General features: G+C 45.7%; 1 protein-coding gene across 4 annotated transcripts in view; it reads right to left on the reverse strand.

Moving 5' to 3' along the window:
• Positions 1 to 10,452: 10,452 nt before the first annotated feature.
• ARFGEF2 (ARF guanine nucleotide exchange factor 2) overlaps positions 10,453 to 21,462 on the reverse strand; it is an 85,168-nt gene continuing 74,158 nt past the window's right edge. For all 4 annotated transcript variants that reach the window (XM_070420772.1, XM_070420774.1, XM_070420771.1 and 1 more), the window contains 5 exons: positions 21,136 to 21,266; positions 17,577 to 17,745; positions 16,438 to 16,576; positions 14,520 to 14,637; positions 10,453 to 13,972 (listed from right to left, as the gene is read on the reverse strand). In XM_070420772.1, coding sequence (XP_070276873.1) covers positions 13,796 to 13,972; positions 14,520 to 14,637; positions 16,438 to 16,576; positions 17,577 to 17,745; positions 21,136 to 21,266 — 734 coding nt within the window. In that variant the 3' untranslated portion in view covers positions 10,453 to 13,795. The remainder of the gene's footprint in view (positions 13,973 to 14,519; positions 14,638 to 16,437; positions 16,577 to 17,576; positions 17,746 to 21,135; positions 21,267 to 21,462) is intronic.

Genomic DNA, 21,462 nt, shown 5'->3' on the forward strand with positions numbered 1-21,462 from the left:
CCTTGGAGCCCAGAGCCAGCCCAGGTGGCTGTATCCCCACAGATGGTCCCACCTGCCTACCTGCCCCTCCCCTCCCCCTGCTCGTCTCCAGGCCTGGAGTTGGTTGATGAGCCTACGCGTTGCCCACTGCCCGTCTGTTGCCTGGAGACTGTTAAGATCTCTCTGCCCCGGACGAGTGTGGGATCCAACAGCCCAGGGAGCAGGAAGGAGTTTGGGCCCCATCTCTGCCAGGGATCTCATGTGACCTTGGACAAGTCACTGGCCTTCCTGGGCCCAGGTTCCTTCAGTTGCTGTGTGGAGAGGGAGGTTGGGAATGTTATTTGGTGGTTGCCCGGAGCACGAGGCATTCCTCACACTTCAAATGTCTACTTTTTCAGATGAGCCAACAGACACGGGGTGGGAGTCCCATGCTTGCCAAAGCCTTGTAGCCGCAAGGACGGTTAGCTCTTATTCCAAGTCAAATCTAAGAACCCCGTGAGGGCCAGACTCTTCTTGTTCATGCTTATTCCCAGCGCGGCGCCGAGAAGGGGCTCGGCACCTAGGAGCTGGAAGCACTGCTGAGGCCTGAACTGGCTCCGGGCACCAGGAATCCTGTGAACCCAGAGTCCACCACGATAATGGGTTTGCTCCTGGCCGCAGGGGTGAGATGGAGAGAGCATGGCATGACTGCTCATGGCAGCCAGGTGGCATGCATCCACCTGCCAAGCCTCGTCCTGAGACAAACTGACATCACGGCTCAGACCAACCTCCATGCAAAGTCCAGGCCTGCCCTCACTAGTATGCACTTGGGCAAGTCATTTCTCCACTTGGGGCCTCAGTTTCCAAGGACGGAGGATACTTAATTCCTGTCCTGCCTGCATCGGGGACGCCAAGATGAGATCCTGGGCTGGAAGGAGCTTAGTAACCGGAAGGGCTGGAGCAGGGCCTCCTGTCTGTCTGTCCCCGGTGGCAGAGGCTGCTGACTGAATAAGGAAGGCCCAGAGCCCTGGAAACTCCAGAGGGGCCGCACTCCAGGCACTTGCCAACCACCTTTTCCAGGGAGAAGAAACACCGTTGTCTGAATTTCCTGCTCTCAGTGAATGCAAGGCAGCCCCAAGCCCAATGTGTGCCCCGTGAAAGAAAAACCCACATCTGAGCTGGGCACTGCACACCCATCCCAGAGGCTCTGATGTGGGCCAGGCTGTGCCAAGGGTCCTTCCTTTTCTCTGCCCTCAGCAGGGACTACCCAGACCCCGGGTCAAACTCACAAGTCCAGTCCTGGACTTTAAGGCAGGGAAACTGAGGCCAGGGACTCAGAGACCCTTGCTCAAACCCCCACTGAATTCACACCTGAACCCGCCAGGGCCAGGCCCGGCTGGGTGCTGGGCCCAGAGCTGAATCTGCCCCTGCTCTGGCTCAAGCCCTCCCTGCACCCTGCACGCATTTGCCCAGCGGCTGGGCTGGGGACAGGGGCCGCCAGCACTTCCTTCAGAGAAGCCAGGATGCAGGGCGCCCTGCCCCATTATGGCCCCTCTCATCCTCACAGCTCTGAAGTCCCTCCTCGGTCACCTTCCCACACGCCGCTCCCCACCCGCCCAGACTCTGCCAGCCTCTGCCTGACTTGGCTCCGGCCTCCGGTTTCCACATCTGACTGCAGGTCGCACACTAACCAGGTCACCCCCTTGCTCAGACCTCTGCACGGCTCCCTGCTGCCCTCAATCTCCTTCAAGAGGCCCCCAGGACCACCCAGAGCCCGCTGCACGCTCCCGACACTTGCCACCCCAGCCACACATGACCCTGCCATTTCCACAATGTGCTGCTTCCAGGCAGGCAGACCCCGCCCCCCCAACCCACCTGCCGCGTAAAGGGCTTCTCCAGCAGGACTCCCACGGACAGCCTCCTGGCCCCGACATTGACCCTCAGACACACCCAGGACCCCTCTGCGCGTGGGGAGGCCCTGCCACTGCCCTAGAGGCTGCCCCAGGTGTCCTGTCCATTCTCTGCTGTCAGTTCTACTGGAGAGAAAAGACCCAGGTGGCAGGTCTGGATCCAACTGGTGCTTCCTGGGCATCCTGGGTGTGCTTTCACCCAGGCCACCTCGGGGGCACAGGAAGGTTGGCTCTGCCCACCGACCTCAGTTCAGGGAGCCCAGGGAACAAGCTGCAGACATGGAGGTTTCCCCTTCATATAAAACTCAACGCTGCCAGTGATGATGGTGTTTCCCAGTGAGCTGGAGGCTGTGTGCTGGGCTGAGGGGACCCAGGAGCCGGGGCCATCATGAAGCGGGGCTTGGGAGAGGAGGCCAGGAGAGGGTTTCAGAGGCCCACGAGTCCCAGTGAGGGTCACAGGCCGGCAGCCGGCACCATGCAGGAGCTTGTTAGCAATATTGAATCTCAGCACCCACCTCAGAGCTCCTGCGTCAGAATCTAAATTTTAAGATCTCCAGGGATTTGTGTGCATGTTACAGTTTCTTAAAGATAAATATTTATTGATTTCAGAGAGGAAGACAGAGAGAGAGAGAGAGGGGGAGAGAGAGAGAGAGAGAGAGAGAGAGAGAGAGAGAGAGAGAGTGTGAGAGAGAGAAACATCAGTGATGAGAGAGAATCATTGATCAGCTGCCTCCTGCACAACCCCTGCTGGGGATTGAGCCCAAAACCTGGGTTTGTGCCTTGACTGGGAATCGAACTGTGACCTCCTGGTTCCTAGGTTGACGCTCAACCACTGATTCACACCAGTCAGACTGCATGTTACAGTTTGAGGAACACTGGTCTGCACACCCTGCCCACCCCAGCAGGGTGCATGGTCAGGCCCTGACCGCTCAGAAGTTTTTAGGTTCTTCTTAAAAAAGAAATCCTAAGAGATCCTGCCCATTTCCCTCTGGGTGAAGTATGTCTTCCTTCCTTTGTATGGTTGCAGACTTGATGCGTAGACATCAAGGGCAAAGGGCTGGTGGTTGGCTCCTTGACAAGACCCAGGCTCCGACTCTGACCAAGATGGACAGAGACAGGGCCATGGAGGGGATAGTGGAACCCCCGGGGCCAACCTGAGACCCATCTTCCATGCTCACTCTCACCCTGTCTGGCAACATTTGAACCGTCCTCCCTGCCTCCCTGACAGGGGTTCTTGTTTTTTTCTGGATCCATGAGCGCTTTAAGCTGTATCCCCTTTTTTTTTCAGAAAACATGTAGATTCGTATATAGCCCCAAACATGGCACATCCAGGGATGAGGAGGCAGGGGGGCGAGTTTCTGTCTCCAGGATCTTCAGGCTTCCATTAGGATGGCGGTGACAGCTGTCTGAGGCGATGGCGCCTGATGCTTACTGAGAGGTTGCTATGCTATTTCATTAGAGTGTAAACTCTTGCCTGAGAGCTAGCGGCCGAGATAAGACCCGAGCCCTGGTCATCAGGCTCCTTGAAATCCCGGGAGGGAGCCGTGGGTTTTGTGGATGAGACTGCGGCTGCAGCAACAGCTACCACGTTCTCAGGTTTAGCTTTGACACGATGGACACGATTCTAAGTGGACCTTTCTTAAAATAGCACTGCTTGCTGGGCAATCATGTGTCTCTCTCTTGTTGATGTTTCTCTCTCTCTGTCTCTCCTTCTTCCTTCCACTCTCTCTAAAAATCAATGGAAAAATATTCTTGGGTGAGGATTAACAACAAAAAAGATAACTTTTGTATCATCAATAATCCTGATTTAATTGCTTATCTTTTGAAATTTTGAAGGGATGTTATTGCAGAAGGAAGGAAAAGGATATATGAATTGTTGAGAGAAGTTAAAAAACTAGTTCGTCCCAATAAGTTGGTTACTTCTGAAGGAGGAAAAAGAGACAAACTAAGAAGGACAAGGGAAGCTGTAGAAGGTTTGTGGAAAAGGAATCTTGTAAAAGGAAATTTATGCGTGAATGATGCTAGAAACCAATTATGGGAACGTGTTTACCTGCTAACCCAACAAGGACTAGTAACTGTTAATTCAGATGAAAGCTGAAGTAGCTATGAAAAACATGGCCTTTTTTGTTTTTAATCCTCACCGGAGGATATTTTTTCCATTGATTTTTAGAGAGAGTGGAAGGGAGGAATGGAGGGAGGAGAGAAGTAGAGAGAGAGAGAGAGAGAGTGAGAGAGACACATCGATTGGTTGTGTCCTTGAACAGGAGTCAAACCTGAGGCCCTTTGGCGTGCTGGCTGGTGCTCTAATCACAGATCCACACCAGCTGGGACCATGCAGTTTCTTCTTAATGAAGTCTACCATTTAACAATGTGTTTTTGTTTTGTTAATTTTTAGCAGAGGATATCTTTTCCATTGATTTTTTTTTAGAGAGCGTGCATGGGAGGAGAGACACACAGAGAGAGAAACATTGGTGTGAGAGAGACACATTGATTGGTTGCTTCCTGCACGCAGCCCCACCAGGGTTGGGGATCCAGCCTGCAACTAAGGTACTTGCGCTCGACCGGAATCGAACCTGGGACCCTTCAGTCAGTGGGTTGATGCTCTAACCACTGAGCAACTGGCTAGGGCAGTGGTTGGCAAACTGCGGCCCCTTGAGTGTGGCTCTTCCACAAAATACCACATGCGCGCGCGCACGTACAGTGCGATTGAAACTTCGTGGTCACACTCAAGGGGCCAAAGAGCCGCATGTGGCTCCCGAGCTGCAGTTTGCCGACCACTGGGCTAGGGCATTTGACAATGCGTTTTATTCAAAAGGTTATTGACATGAGCCCACATCTGCATTTCTGCTCCAGAGCCAGCAGATGTCAGTACTGTGCTGTGCTCCCACCACTGGGCAGTGCCCAATGATACAGTGATCTCTCCCCAACAGACAGCAGATCCTGTGTGGGAGGTCCCTCCTTGGGAGGACTGAAGGGAGCAGCAGGGCTGCAGTGCAGGGGAGGGATGGGGACAGTCGCTAGTGGCTCTCAGCACTGAGAGGTGGTGAGGGCAGTGCTCAAGAGGCAGTCTCTAGAGCCAGACTGCAGGCTTTTTTTTTTTTAAATGTATTTTTATTGATTTCAGAGAGGAAAGGAGAGGGAGAGAGAGATGGAAACATCAATGATAAGAATCATTGATCGGCTGCCTTCTGCATGCCCCACACTGGGGATCGAGCCCGCAACCCGGGCATGTGCCCTTGACCGGAATCGAACCTGGGACCCTTCACTCCACAGGCCGACGCTCTATCCAACGAGTAAAACGAGCTAGGGCTGTACTGCAGGCTTTAAATCGAGCTGTGTGGCCTTAGGCGAGGTTAGTGACCTCTCTGAGCCCCAGGTACTCCTCTATAGAAAATGGGGTGTGACGAGGGTAATAGTACCTAACCTTCTGGTGTGGTGGTGAGAATTAAAGGGGAAGATATGTGCAGAGCAAATGCCTTGCACATTAAGAAGCCAATAAACGGTTATTACTATCACCGTTACTTTGCTGCCAGGTGCTACCACTGAAATGAGAGAGGCTGAACAGCGGTTGAGATGGCGAGAGCACGTAAAGTGATCAATAGGGAAGGCCAGCGGGAGGATGACGTTCCCTTTCCTCCTTTGGGAGAGTGAGAGGGGGGTTAGACCAGAGGAGTTCAGGAATGTGGAGCTTCAACCCAGAGCCCTCTGTGCTCCTGTGGCCTTAGGATTTGAGGCCCAGCGCTATCCAGTACTCTCTCTATGGAAGTAAGTGCTGAGGGCAGGCCTGGAGGGGAAGCGAGCCTTCAGGCAGCAGCTTCCTCTTCGCGCTGAGCAAGGCGAATGGAGAGGGCACGTGCCAGCAACCCAAGAAAGCACAGGAAACGAAGGCCCTTGAACTCGGGCATTGTTCTGTGACCAACCTAGAATTTCCATTTAAAAAAAGATCCCTGCGCTATTTCACCAAAAATTAATTGAGTGCCCATTATGAGTCTGGTACTGAGCTCCAGCTGGTGAGACACACACAGAACAGTTACGGTTCCTGCCTTTACGGGCTTGCTTTCTAGCGGGGGAGACGGGCCTCAGACAGAGCCCTGCCGATGGTGCTGGGCCCTGAGGAGGCACGGGAGGCAACTGAGGAGTTAGTGCTTGGCCTGAGCCCTGGAGGAGGAGAAGCCAGCCATGGGGCGATCTGGGGAGAGAGCACTCCAGGCAGCGGGAACAGCAAGGGCAGAAGCCCTGAGGTAGGAGCAGATGTGAGCTCTAAAACAGTCAGGACTACTCAGTTGTTCAGTAAAGTGGAAAAAGGAAGGCAGTTTATGAATTGATGGAAAAGGGGTGAGACTAGGGCAAGAGAAAGCAAGGGCACACCGGCCCAACCTCAGCATCGTCTCTTCCTCTTTATCTCTGCTAGTCAGGTCCTTTTCCTCACTTCTGCAGAGTGTGAGACGGTCCAAGGCATGACCCCACCGTCTCTAACTCAGGTGTTTGCAGTTTGCACCGAGCAGTTCAACTTATGAACAGGGGCCTTGGCACATAAGCTCCTCAGAGACCAGCACTGTGTTCTGCGTGGTGACCCCTCCTCCCAGACTGGCTGGTGTGCTCCGAGGCCAGCTCTGCCACTTCTCACCTTGGAGATCCAGTGACACAGCCTCAGTGGGCCTCTCTGGGCCTCAGTTTCCTTGTCTAAAAAATGGGTGTCTAGCCTGGCCAGTGTGGCTTAGTTGGTGGAGCGTCATTCCAAGCACCGAAGGGTTGTCTGTTCGATTCCCGGTCAGGGCACATGCAAGGTTTGCGGGCTCGATCCCCGGTTGGGGCGCATACAAGAGGCAACCAATCAATGTTTCTCACTCACATTGATGTTTTTCTCTCTCCCTTCCCCTCTCTCTAAAAATCAATAAAATATATATATTTTTAAATGAGGGCCTAATACTGCTACATACTCATAGGGCTGTTTTCACTTAGTGCCTGGAGTACAATAAACCCAGAAGTGATATTAATAGCCTGCTTATCGTAGTGCCCAAAGGCAGAGAGTTAGCACAATCCCTTCTGCAGGAAGAGTTCTTGCAGCTCCCATCGTCTGCCCACTGGCCTCGCCTACTGGCAGTGCTTGGTTTTCGCTGCTTTTCCAAAACCCCCAGCCCTCTGGAGAAGAAAACCAATAGGCCATTATTTGAGCTAAAATCCACTTAAGCAAACATATTTACCAGAACACATGGGTATTTCTCTCTCTTTTTAAAATTTTCAATTACAGTTGACACTCAACATTATTTTATTTTATTTTTTTAATAATTCTTTACTGTTGCCCTGGCTGGTTTGGCTCAGTGGATAGAGTGTCGGCCTGCGGACTGAAGGGTCCCGGGTTCGATTCAGGTCAAGGACACATGCCTGGGTTGCGGGCTTGGTCCCCAGTGGGGGGCGTGCAGGAGGTGGCCAATCAATGATTCCCTCTCATCACTGATGCTTCCATCTCTCTCTTCCTCTCCCTTCCTCTCTGAAATCAATAAAAATATATTAAAAAATTCTTTGTTGTTGAAAGTATCACATATGTCCCCCTTTCCCCCTCATTGAACCCCTCTAGTACGCCCCAGCCCCCTGTCCCACCCCAGGCCTTCAGCATTCTATTGTCTGTGTCCATGGGTTATGCATATATGCATACACAGTCTTTGGTTGATTACCTCCCACCCACCTCCCCCACCTTCCCTCTGAGATTCCACACTCTGTTCCATGCTTCCACATATCTGGATCCACTCCATTCATCAGTTTATTTTGTTACTTACCTTCCACATATGAGTGCAATCATGTGATACTTGTCTTTCTCTGACTGGCTTATTTCACTTAACACGATACTCTCCAGGTCCCTCCATGCTGTCTCAAAGGGCAAGGGATTCTTCTTTTTTACTGCCGCATAGTATTCTATGGTATAAACCTACCACAGCTTTTTTATCCACTCATCTACTGATGGGCATTTGGCTGTTTCCAGATCTTAGCTGGTGTAAATTGCACTGCTATGAACATAGGAGTGCATACATTCTCTTTCATTGGTGCTTTAGATTTCTTAGGATATATTCCTAGAAGTGGGATCACTGGGTCAAATGTTAGTTCCATATTTAATATTTTGAGGAAACTCCATATTATTTTTCCATAATGGCTGCACCAGTCTGCATTCCCCCCAGCAGTGTACTAGGGTTCCCTTTTCTCCACATCCTTGCCAGCACTTGTCATTTGTTGATTTGTTGATGATAGCCATTCTCACAGGTGTGTGGTGATACCTCATTGTCATTTTGATTTTTTCATGTCTCTTGGCCATCTGTATGTCCACTTTGGAGAAGTGTCCTTTGCCCATTTTTTAATTGGATTGCTTGTCTTCCTTTTGTTAAGTTGTATGAGTTCTTTATATATTTTTTATATTAACCCTTTATCAGATGTATCATTGCCAAATATGTTCTCCCATACAGTGGGCTCTCTCTTTTCATTTCGTTGATGGTTTCTTTTGCTGTGCAGAAACTCAATATTATTTTATATTAGTTCCAGGTCACATGAGTATTTCTTAGAATAAATCAAGATAAATTCTTTAAGCAAATCTGAATTAGGTTAATGAAGAGGATGCTATAGAACAGTGGTTCTCAATCTTCTGGCCCTTTAAATACAGTTCCTCATGTTGTGACCCAACTATAAAATTATTTTCGTTACTACTTCATAACTGTAATGTTGCTACTGTTATGAATCGTAATGTAAATATCTGATATGCAGGATGGTCTTAGGCGACCCCTGTGAAAGGGTCATTCGACCGCCAAAGGGGTCAGGACCCACAGGTTGAGAACTGCTGCTATAGAAGCTTTATATAAAGATTGGGAATCTCTGGGGGAAAAATGAAAATTGACTTATATAAAACTTTCCTCAAAGACTCAATTGTCAGCTGAGCACCAGATAAGGTCAGCTTTTGTCTGGAAATAGGCGTTTAAAAAAAATACTAAAACCATTTTTGCCAGAATCCTTGGGGCAGCCCCATCCTTTCTCCTTTCCTTTTGCTGTGGGCATATAGTTGCATTTACTAAGCTGGAAACTCCCAAGAAATGACACAAATAGCTAACCAAGGACAGTCAGCAGATTTCTTAAACTGGACAACAGGCATGTTTACATAAGTTTGCAAAAATTCCCGGGAACCATTCTGGTCCTTTGAAAATGGAAACTTACTTTTGCCTAAAATGTGTTCTCGTCTGTTGGCAGGGTACAAACGCAGTATAATGCTGACATTATCTTTCAAAATGCTTAAATAAGTAGCATTTTAAATCAAGTCGAGCTGGTCCTTCCCCAACTAGTGACCTCAGCAAGCTTCCTTGGTAAAGTGGGTAAGCAGAAGTGACTTTTTAACAGAAAGTGACTTTTTTAACAGGAAGGCCAACGAATGCCGAGAGTATATGGCACAGGTGGACTTGTAGGGCCCACAAACCAAGCTGAAGAAGCCTCTATGGACTCAGGAAGGAAGTCACTTCAGCTGAGTCTTTTCGACCTCAGCACTATTGACATTGGGGCTGGGCAAGTCTTTGTGGGGGCTGTTCAGCAGCCTCCTTGTTTAGCAGCTTCTATTAACGAGGTGTCAGTAGCAAATACACCCCCAACCCCAACCCCAGGTGACAACCAAAGTTGCCACTGTCCCGAGGACAGAACTGGAAGCTACTGCTCTACATAAAACCCAGCCTCCATCTGCTCTGGCGAGATGCTCTTTAGAAGCCTTTGCCAGAGAAAGGGCTGTCCTTCTGTAAGCTGCACTGGAAGCTCCTGAAGCTTAGGGCCGCAGAGCTTTACTCCAGCGAATCAGTAAGGATGACAACGTATCAGTCGATTCCCGCAGTGGGGCATTTTAAGTACAATAATGATCTACAACTTTAGAATATTTCAGAAAGAATGGATTTTGTATTCAGAGGCAGAGAAGCCAGGCCTCGAGCTTACCGTCTTCCTAAGTGGGCATCCTGGGTGAACCTTAGAATTGCCTCCCACTCAATGACCAGTTGGCTACCCTGTGAGTCTCCCACTGCAATCTTGCCCTCAATGCCAGCAAGAGGCGATATCTGTCTTTTCTCGGGAACAAATGCACTGATCAAACTAATTAATGAGGGACAGTGGGTTCAAGAGATAAATAAGAATCGTCTCATGACTGGATTTCCCCCCCTTTCCCGGGGTAGGGGAGGGAGGGAGAAAAGGGCAACCGTACTCGAAAAAATCCCAAACCCTTAAATTAATATTCTCCCATTGTTTGACTGGTGTGGCTCAGCCATTGAGCATCAACCCAGGAACCAAGAGGTCACCAGTTCGATTCCCAGTCAGGGCACATGCCGGGTTTGTGGGCTCAATCATTAGTAGGGAATGTTCAGAAGCAGCCGACCGATGTTTCTCTCTCATCAACATTTCTATCCCTCCCCCTTCTCTCTCTAAAAAGTCAATAAAAACATACTGAAAATAGTCTCCCATTATTAAACTACAAGCTATAGCTACCGTAAGAACAAACTAACCCCAAACTATGGCTTGATATACATATGAATTACTCCATGAAAATCAGCTTTACTTTTTAAAACTTTATTGATTTACCACCTGATTAAAGCATGGGATATTTTAACATATTATACATAATATTTTTACATAGAAAACTTTACATAGCATTTCATATTATATAATTCTGCTTATTCTTTCAAAAATGTATACATCCATTGGGCAAGGAATGCTTTTCATTAAATTACCAATATTAAATGCACTTAATCATCGTGTATAGATTAAACAAAAGTAGCTATTAACGTTTAGGCATTTTAAGAAGGTAAAACATATATTTTGCACATAAAGAAATATTTGATGCAAATATGCAGATAAAATTTTTTTAAAAAATTAGAACACTGAGAAAAATGACACCTTTGATGAGCGTCTTTTTATGACAGCAAGGATTTCCAGATATATTCATTCTTTTAAATATTCAGCTTTGGTTTCTTTGTTTCCCAAACTACAAAGCTGCTAATAGCAAAACTCCAAGATTTCATGTGAGTTCAAGCTATGTTTACCTTAACACAAATATAGAAACAGAATTCAAAAAATGCAGTATTGAGAATCCAGCTTGTTTAAACCAATACCATTTGCATCATAACAACAAACATCTGAATGAGATGGTCATACTTTTGTCAACAGGTTCCTTTAATAACTACTAAAGACTACTAAATGTATAGCCATAATCACAAAGGAACCACAAAAAAGTTTTTTTTCTTTTTGTGTTTTGTACAAAAGTCACCTGTCAGAGGAAAATGTTGTGTTTCCAGATATTATACAATTTCCATAATGTATATTCTTTGGTTGTATGTGCCAGTACCAGGGGAAAAGTGTGTTTGATTCTAAAGATACATATTTGAAATAAAATTTCCCATCTGTTTGTTGTTAAGATACCAAAGCTGGTGATTTCTATAAAGGACAATGAAGAAGAACAAAATTGCTCAAAGCAGAAGTATTGTAACAAAAACTTCTCTGGAGACCCAGCACATATAATCAACACTTAAAGCATTCTGGGAAAGTAAGGCCTTGGAAACGCTTCACTCTGCTCCTCAGCTTCGTTAACACATGGTGCTGCGAGCCACACACACCCTTCTCACTAGTGTCTGAGTGGCACCAGCCACGTCCACCACGAGACAGAAGTGGAATTCAGGCTGAATGGCTTATTACTGGAGGTAACGGATTTCCTCTGTAGGTCACGGTTCGGAGACAAGAAAAATTACCCTTCATGGTTTTACGTCCAGTGTTTAAAAGTCCACGCTGGTACAATTCAAATGCCTCATTTAGAAAATGGAATCGTTTAAAAGATAAAGTTAAAAAGAAATGGAAGCCTGAATGTTTCAGCATGTAACAGAATGTACTACACATTTCTTACTCTGCAAAAGGAGGCAAAAATTAAAGAGAAGGCAGGAATATACTGGAAAAGTCTTGCAGTCACCTTCGAGGAAGCAAATGTCGTATGACAATCTCAGAAGGAAAGGAAAAATCCCAATCAGGGATGCAGCTGTACCGAAAATGTAATGAACATGCCTGTTCCCCATTTCTGCCTTTAGTACAAATGTCGATGGGGATGACTGACTTGTTGGGGCTGTGACAGACCATCGTACCAGGAGTCAGTCAGTCTTAGAACGGAGCTCCCACGTTCAGTGCCAAGACGTCAGGGACTCAAGACAAGTCAGTCCAATGTGCTCTCCTGTGTCCCTTCCTGTTATATAGTTCCTCTTAAATGTGTGTAAATAATGTAAAAACATAAGCCTGCTTTTTTTCTTTGGTAAAGAAATGAAAACACTTTTGGAGAAAGAAAAAAGTAGACAGAGTACTGCTGGCCCAAACCAAACATTTCTCAAGGCCGTTAAAAAGAAAAACATTTAAGAAATGGGTTTCTTAATAAACAAAAGCACCAGAAATCCTTCTCTATAAAGAAAAAAAATATCTGATTTTATAGATAGGTTCCCAACTTACTAACTTCTAAGGCACCAGAGTTGACATCGATACAACCCAATTTACAGGACGAAAGGGCGTAGGTAGAAGTCTGAATGCGTTAAAAACTGTGTAACACCTTTCCTGATGTGGAGCTGCTCTTGGTGAGCAGAGGGTGAGAGGGCAAAGAATGAGGTGTGCTCTTTCTCACGGACTCGAAATAACGTGAACTTCCAAATATCCTGCTCGCAGGCTTTGGGCCGACCTGTACACTGCCCGCTTTCACATAAGATGCATCAGAATCCAGGTCTACTGCAGCTAAGAATATTGCACCATTGTTAACACAGAAAGGGCCTCAGAATCGAATCTTCCCAAGAATTCAGCTCCTGGGCTCAAATCAGCAGAAGCACTGGGCACATGTCGCCTCCCGCCAAGGTCACAGACCAGCTGTGCTGGCCCCACAACAGCACAGGTCTGCTCTGGTTGGACCTGCACACGGGCCTGAGGAGGTTCAGAGCAACCGTCTCCCGCACAGCCACTGCCCTCTCTCGAGGACCCTGCACTGGGGACTGTGCAGAGGGACACTAACCATTGGTCCACTCACGATTCTGAGGTACAAATAAAAGGTTTACGCAAATATAAATTAATTTTTAAATTACTACTTCATATATTAGATTTCAGTGTGTGAGATGGACAATGTATCCTGGAAATTTAATTTGATACCCATCCACAAGTACTTACTTCAAGGAAGGCTAATCATCTTCATTAAATTTTTTTCCCCTATAGTCTTTCACCCCAAGTTACTAAAACAGGCAGAGCCAGGAGGCACTACATTTTAACCTTGCACGCTCGTTTAACTTAATCACGAAACTCTGCCTTAATCAAATCTTCAATAATATGTTTTTGTAAAATACTTTAAAAATCACTCAGACATAAACAGAACAGGGAACACACCCTCCCTTTGTCCCCTACAGCTCCCCAAACTAATCTATTGCAGCTGACTCAGAACTGACAAACACTCAAACTTGTCTAACACACGCAAACAACAACAAAACCCAGCATCTTAGGTGGCCCTCGGCCGTTACAAGAAATTTTATTAACAGACTCTAATAGTCACGAACCGATACAGCTATGTCCAGTATTTTAAAGGAGAGCGACTTCCTCTGACAAAATGGTTCCAGTCAATCATGGGTCATCCCTGGAGAGGACAGCAGGTGCAGCGACAGGTCCGACCGGCAGTTCAGTCAGGGAATGGAATGACGGAGATGAGAGACTCCCCACCCGCTGTGCTAACTGGGTCTGCAGCAGTTTAATACACCACACGCCCTGCTCAGGACGCTGAGGGACCAGCGCAGAGGCCAGCTTTATCCAGACCATCCTGAGCTCCAAGATGCTGACTCCTTGTTTCTAGGATCTGCCCCTTCGGAAGATGTGCCAGCAGAGGTGGCGTGGCGAGTGTTCCGAGGGCAGCAGGGCCAGGGCTACCACACTGGTGACAGGGTGCCTGCTGCCTGTGACGGCTCTTCTGGGATCCATATCTTATACACAACACCTATCCGTAGGAAGAATTTCCGCAGGACTGCCCGGAGCTCGGGGATCAGGTCAAACTGCATAATTTCACACAAGTAGGGGTAGTACTTTGAAGCATGTGCTTTAAACTTGAGGTGGGAGAGAGGAGAGAGAGTAAATGAGACAGAGAACTACTTTTTGGCACTCGTTTTACAGAAGTGTTCACCTCTCTTGGGAACTTCTTGCAGTATTGGTGCTTTTTTGCTATTAGAAAGTTGGTGCAAAAAATTTGCCAATTAAAACTTCTTTTCATTATATTTAACTCCAAACACAAATTTAGGGATAGGCTTGCTACAAAAGTCAACTTTAGTTTTAGTAAAGCAAGTTCCCAGTGTTAGATCGGTGCTGCCCAATCTCAATCCCTTCCAACACAGCCTCACTGAAACCACCACAGCGCTGAATAGCATGCATGTTGCTATGGCTTCCACGTCAGCCTTTCCCAGCTGGGTTCTGCGAGAGAAAAACCCAACAACCTAAGGCTTCCAGCGTCTGTGATGAACTAACCTCCCAGTGCATGTACAATGGTACTAGTTATGTCACCTTCCTTGGAAGAGTTGAGAAGATAGTTAACTTGCACTCTGAGTAAAAAGCCAACCCAAACCCATGTCCTAGTGGAGACACAGTTTATTTATTTACCTTTTCATCGTTTATTTTGAGGGTTTTTGTTAGGAGCAACAGCAGGAGACTTGTCCAGGCCTCCCGATGGCTTTCAGAGTTCACGGTGATGAAGTAGGCGAGAGCCTCACTGCACACACTAGAAGAATCAGAAGGGCACACGGAACGAAGGATGAACAGCTCACGTTCTACTGAGTGGAGAATGCTTTATTCTCACAATGAGTATTTACCAAGCACCTGCTCTGGCTGTGCCATCTTGAGCAAATCGCTGAGCCTCAGTTTCCTCAGCTGTAAAATGGGGACAAGTAACTATCCCAAACTCAAGGGGCTGTTGTGAAGATTAAATGGACTACGTGTGTTAAATGTCAGCTAAGCTCAGACCTGGCACACAGCTGGGGCTCAATCAGTGTTTGCAGCACAAAAAGCACGAGAGCTTATTATCCACAGTTAATTATAACCTGCCTTTCTCTTCTCATATCACATACGATTGCTAACATTTTAAACATGTTATGCTAAAAACATTTACGTATCTTCTTTAAAGAAACTTTACACCACTATGTAGGTAAATCTCTGTTGAAATGAGCAACTGGTGTGCCCTTTAATTCTTTTTTCAGTTTATTACTTGTTAGTCTTATACTCTCATTGTAAGAAGCTGAAAAGTGCATAAAAGTAAAAAGGAGGAAAATATCCATAATTCCATTGTCCTGAAGGACACATGACAATATTTTGGCTTAGTATTTCCTTCCAACTTTTTTGTTTATGATTAAAAAAAAACAACACTGCTGAAAATCCTAAGTATACATAGTTTTACATCTGCTTTTTTTGTGGTGAAACTGACTGATTTCCACATCAGGGAAAATATTTTTTAAAAACTTTATTTTTAATGGCTGCATAATAGTATTCTATTATAGATTATACTGTAATTTAATTTCACAGTTGAGCTGTTTTAAATGTTTTCCTTTTATAAGTAAGCCAACAATTAATATTATGTGTGGGAAAACTTGTTCCTATATTCTAGATATTTTCTTAAATAGATTCCGTAACAGTGGATTACTGATGCAAAGAAGTGAACATTTTTAGGTTCCTGATTTATAACGACACCTGATTTCCAGAAAGAGCCCGTCAATACAGCCCACCAGCAGTGCTGGGAGCGAGTCTTATCACACGGATGCACAGGGGCAGCAGTGCGTACTGCTGGTTTTAAATCTTAAAGGTGTAAATGGAACCAGGTCTGCACGGCTCAGCAGCTGAGTGTTGACCTATGAACCAAGAGTTATGGTTTGATTCACGGTCAGGGCACATGGCTGGGTTGCAGGCTCAATCCCCAGTAGAGTGTGTGCAGGAGGCAGCTAATTAATGATTCTCTCTCATCACTGATTTTTTCTATATCTCTCTTCCTCTCCCTTCCTTTCTGAAATCAATAAAACTATATTAAAAGAAAAAGGTGTAAATGGAGGCTCTGACATAGCATCTTGCTCACAGTTGCCCAAGAAGCTGGGCGGCAAAAATCTACTTTTTCTGTCTGGGGAGCTCTCAATGGCGCCTGTCTCCCCCATAATCAAAGTAAGTGCATCCTGGCATTCGCATGCTTTACTACATTCCTCTTGGAAAAAAGAAATGATAGGATGTTAGGGCTGACAGTGCTCGAAGGAGAACCTAGCAAGGACTTCACTCCAGCCCTGCTGACTCTGAGTCCAGGGCACGTTTCACTGCCCCTGTTTCTGTACCTTGAGAAAATTACAAATTAAAGAAATGCGGCCCTGCCACCTTCAGGGCATTAAGAAAAGTGAAAATGAAAAGTCACCAAAGAGAAGGAAAACAGTTTGAAAGGACATCAGTGTAGAGGTACTTTTCTCCTACTCTTCTCAATTCATGGTATTGCAGTGGTGCATTTTGTGTATTACAGATAAGAAATTTAATCAGAAACCAATTTTCTTACTTTAAGAGTCGCTGCTGTATTTCTTCCCAGGAATCCCTGCGGTTCTCATCGACATACATTCGAAACAGGATCCTCAGACAACAGGCCAGGCTGCTGGTTTCTTGTTTTAGAAGATTGGGTTTAGACTTGCCTTTAAAACCTAGAGATCAAATAGTCACTGAAATTGTGCACATTCTAGGTTACTGCTGAAAAATCATCTGGGAATCTAATCTAATATAGTAAAAAGTACCCAAACAGCTCACTTTCTTTTTTTTTTAAAGTGTTTTTATTGATTTGGGGGGCGGGGGGGGGGGGGGAGCTTACATTCTTAATACGGCTCAACTATGATACCAGGTAAAGGCAGTCAGAACAGCTCACCCGTGCTCTGTGTAAGACACACTTCGTTCTCACTGCCTGCTCTCTGCTCCCTTAGACTCTGCTCACTGGCTGGTGAAGCCATTTGTTTCAGCTTCTCAAGATTCTAGCATGTTGCAATAACAAAGCACGCATAAGAACACATTTTCTTAAACAAAGCAGTACCAATCAACCACAGAGATGTGTAACCCACTCTCAGAGGCAAGACCTTATAATAGGCAAAGACAACACATCTAGGTATTTTAAAGTCATAGAGAAAAATGAGATTTAAAAATTGTGGGTTAAAATAGGCATTTGGGGATTAAAGTAATGGTAATACAAAAATTATATAAAGTATCACTATTGTGCAAAATTAAAAAAATGAGCCTCCCACCATCACCCCAGGATTTATGTAAATATTTTTGGAGGTGAGGAAGAGAGTGGACCCCTAAAAGCTTCAGAAAATGTATGAATGCTTTGTTTCTCCTAGACTATTACACTTATTATATCATCATATAACTACATAATTTTAATCTAATGTAAAAATTTTTTTTTATTTACTACATCAATTCAATTTTCAACTTGTTTTTCCATTAAAAACTTACTGAGAATCTCTCACAAGCCAGGCAATATTCCTGGTACTGCGATAAAATCTATCCAGCAATTTCTTTCTTTCTCCCTCAAGCATGGAAGTAGTTGGTAAGTTATTGCAGCTATGTGTACAATATCAGGAATCTCCCAAAGGCTTTAAGGTTTTAGGGTGATAACCACTGTGGCCGCCTGTCCTAAATGCTGGGTGTCCTCACCTGCTCGCCATAGGACAGTTCGCTGCTCGTAATTGGAGTTGAAGGCTTTTGAGAATGAATGGGACTCCTGCAAGCAGTCCAACAGCTTGAAGAGGTGCTGGGAAGACATGCACTTATACATGCCCTGATCCTCCGTCTCTATGTGGATGTCCGCATCCAGCGTGTCTTGCTAGAGGGGAGGACAGAGCACTAAGTAAGGAAGATGAAGTGGTTTTGGACACTGTAATATCTGATACAGGGAGTTATACTCTCCAAAAGTCCTGTCCTCTGTGTAAGACAGACTGCATTCCTCAACACCCTGAACTATTTCCCACTTAGACTCTGCACACTGGTGAGAGAATATTCTGAGCTCTTGCACAGTGGAGGGCTTTGCTGGCCAATGTTTCAGTTTGGTCAGTATTGCCTTCAGGGTATGAACACTGTATATTTCTCCAATTATTTCACTACAGGAGTGCATTGTTCTCTTTTTATTTTATAAAGAAATTGGAAAATGGCAAAATCAAACTGTAGTATTTTCTGTGACAGAAAGTGTCTCAAAATATACTCCCTGAAAGACAGAAATTATTGAGCAAAGCCTAACTGGAATCTTTAGTTTCATCAGGTGATGAATGAACTTAACCATTTAACTGCCATGCACCCAAAACAGAAACCCCCAAGTCTATAGTTGCTTATAGTGAACAAAGGGTTAAGTTCAACAACTGCGTTTTCCAATGTGAAGAAAACAACGCATAAAAACATGTGTGAAATGCTAGAAATTTTTATTGAACACGTTGCCTGAGATGTGAGATGTAATCAGGGATTTTATATCCCTTACGCCTTCTTGGAATGGACCCCATCCTCCTCATAAGGCAACGTGTTACAAGAGGTTACAAGAGGACAAAAGGAGCAGATTTTGCAATACTCTCCAAATTGATCTATAGCGTCAACAGCTTATCAAAATCACAGTTGACTTCTTTGTAGAAATTGACAAGCTCTCTTAAAATTCGTATGAAATGTAAGTGACACAGAGAAGCCAAAATATCTTGAAAAAAGAAGAGCATTGGCGAACTTGCTTCCTGGCAATGTCATCAGTTTGGCTCAAATAAACTCTTATATATATAAAAAAAGCACAAAGTTTGAAGACTCATATTTTCCAATTTCAAAACTCAATAAAAAGCTGCAGTAATCAAGACTTGTGGTAACTGGCATAAAGGTAGACATAAAGATCCATGTAACAGAACTGAAAGTCCTTATAAATCTATCTATAATAATAAAAGCATAATATGCTAATTAGACCAGATAGCCAAACAACCTTCCAGACGTCCTTCTGGACGAAGCTGGGGCTGCGAGGGCTGAGGCAAACTGCTGTGGCTGAGAGGGCCGAGCCCCTCGCACGAATTCTGTGCATCAGGCCTCTAGTATCCTAATATATAAAAACCCAGGGTCCATAACGACTGAACAAAGGCTTGACCAAACATGGGACGTCAGTCCCGGAGAGAGAGGCAGGGTCTGATCCGCAGCCTCCATGGCAGCTGTTGATCAGCCATTGCCTCTCTCTCTCTCTGGGCTTCACCAGCAGCTGCGCCTCTGTTTTTCTCTGGGCCTCCGAGGGGGCTGCTGATCAGCCCCACCTCTCTGATCAGGTCCGGAGATGCTGACTGGCATAGAAACCGACCAATCAGAACCAAATCTGGGTGAACTGTGAGGAGCCAATGGCTGCCTTGGAGGCGGAGCTTTTGATGCTGACTGGCATAGAAACTGACCAATCAGAACCAAATTGGCCAGCAGGGGAGGGCAGTTGGGGGCTCGATCAGGCCGGCAGGGGAGAGCAGTTAGGGGCGATCAGGCAGGCAGGCAGGCAGGTGAGCGATTAGGAGCCAGCGGTCCCAGATTGCGATCGGGCCTAAACCAGCAGTCGGACATCCCCCAAGGGGTCCCTGATTGGACAGGGTGCAGGCTGGGCTGAGGACCCCCCCCCCCCCCCCGCACGAATTTCATGAATTGAGCCACTAGTTTAATAATAATAAAGTACTGATACTGGCTGCAACATGAATGAAACTAGAAAATATTATGCTAAGTTAAAGAAGCCAGACACCAAAACGCACATATTATATGATTCCATTAATATGAAATAACCAGATTAGGCAAATCCAGAAGTAGATTTGATTAGTGGTTCTAAGGGCTGGAATCAGAAGGGAATGGAAAGTGACTGCTAATGGTTAGGATATTCCCTTTGGCAGTGACAAAAAATATTCTGGAATTAGACCGTGGTGTATTTGTACAACTTTGTGAATATACTAAAACCACCAAATTGTACACTTAAAAAATACAGCCTTTGGCCCACAGATGTTTTGTTCATCAGTAATTATAGTACTTAATTAGGTGATTTCCCATCTGAAACTATCTTAATTCTGGTTTCTCCTGAAAACTGGAAGACCATCAAGACTTGCCTCCCCTACAGCAGCACCACTGGAGCTGGGTGTGGCTTTGGCTCTGACTGGAGCTCTCTGTCAGTCCCACCCAGCCTGCAGCAAGCACTCACAGGATCTGCTAGCCCTGAGGCACCTGTCTGAAACCCATGGTGTAAGGTTACTGTCCATGTTTTGGACACTCAATTCTCTATTTCCAAGAATACTGGTGTGCACAGAAGACTCATATTTTCCAATTTCAAAACTCAATAAAAAGCTGCAGTAATCAAGACTTGTGGTAACTGGCATAAAGGTAGACATAAAGATCCATGTAACAGAACTGAAAGTCCTTATAAATCTATCTATAATAATAAAAGCATAATATGCTAATTAGACCAGACAGCCAAACAACCTTCCAGACTCCTTTGGACGAAGCTGGGGCTGCGAGGGCTGAGGCAAACCGCTGTGGCCGAGAGGGCCGAGGAAGGGAGAGGGAGAGAGAGATAGAAACATCAGTGATGAGAGATTGCTTTCTGCATTTCTGCATTTCCTTGAACTTTCTCAAGGAAAAACTGGTATTATCCGCATATGTTTCCCTCTCAGTTATTTGCAGTTAAATTATATACCAATTATGAGAAGTAGTCCTGTGATTAATAACATTCAAGGTGGGGATGGCATCTGAGCAATGGTATGCTGATAAATTGGCTCTCTGGGGAATAAAAATAAAAAGAAGCCCTGACGTTTAGCGTTTGCTGATTTCTGTGGTGTAAATACTTCCATCTCGGCCAATTTGAAGCTACCAATATTATTATTTTTAAAATATATATTATTGATTTCAGAAAGGAAGGGAGAGGGAGAGAGAGATAGAAACATCAGTGATGAGAGAGAATCATTGATTGGCTGCCTCCTGCATGCCTCCAACAGGGGATCGAGCCCACAACCCAGGCATGTGCCCTTGACCAGAATCAAACCCAAGACCCTTCAATCCACAGGCCGATGCTCTACCAACTGAGCCAAACCGTCTAGGGCCAATATGATGTTGAACACGGGTTTGGGAAAAGACGAGCATGATGGGCTCTTGCGAGCCAGTACCAGCTGGTTCCAGCACACCACTGCACCTGCACAACTTCCCCAGGGGCAAGGATGCCCTTCTCAAGGCCTGCTTTCATTACCTGGGCAGCAACCATGTGCTCTGCATCTTCTTTTTTGCTCGTTGCTGGGTAGAACACGATGTTGTCAATGGCTTGTATCAATTCCAATTGGACCACGCACTTGATGAGGAGGCTGGCAAACAGTTTCTGATCTATATTAGATGATAAAGATTAACCCTAATAATAATTCAGCCAGTATTGGATAAATATTCACTGAGCTCCTACTATGTGCCAGGATGGTTCTTGATGCTGTGGCCTAACAATGAATAAGCAAGATAAAAATCCCTGCTCCCATGGAAGAAACGGACAACAAACAAGGTATCTAAGTATACGATAGAGTATGTCAAA

The sequence above is a fragment of the Myotis yumanensis genome, unplaced genomic scaffold (genome assembly GCF_028538775.1).
Source record: "Myotis yumanensis isolate MYYU_CA2020_CCGP unplaced genomic scaffold, mMyoYum1.0.hap1 SCAF_7, whole genome shotgun sequence".
NCBI lineage: Eukaryota > Metazoa > Chordata > Mammalia > Chiroptera > Vespertilionidae > Myotis > Myotis yumanensis.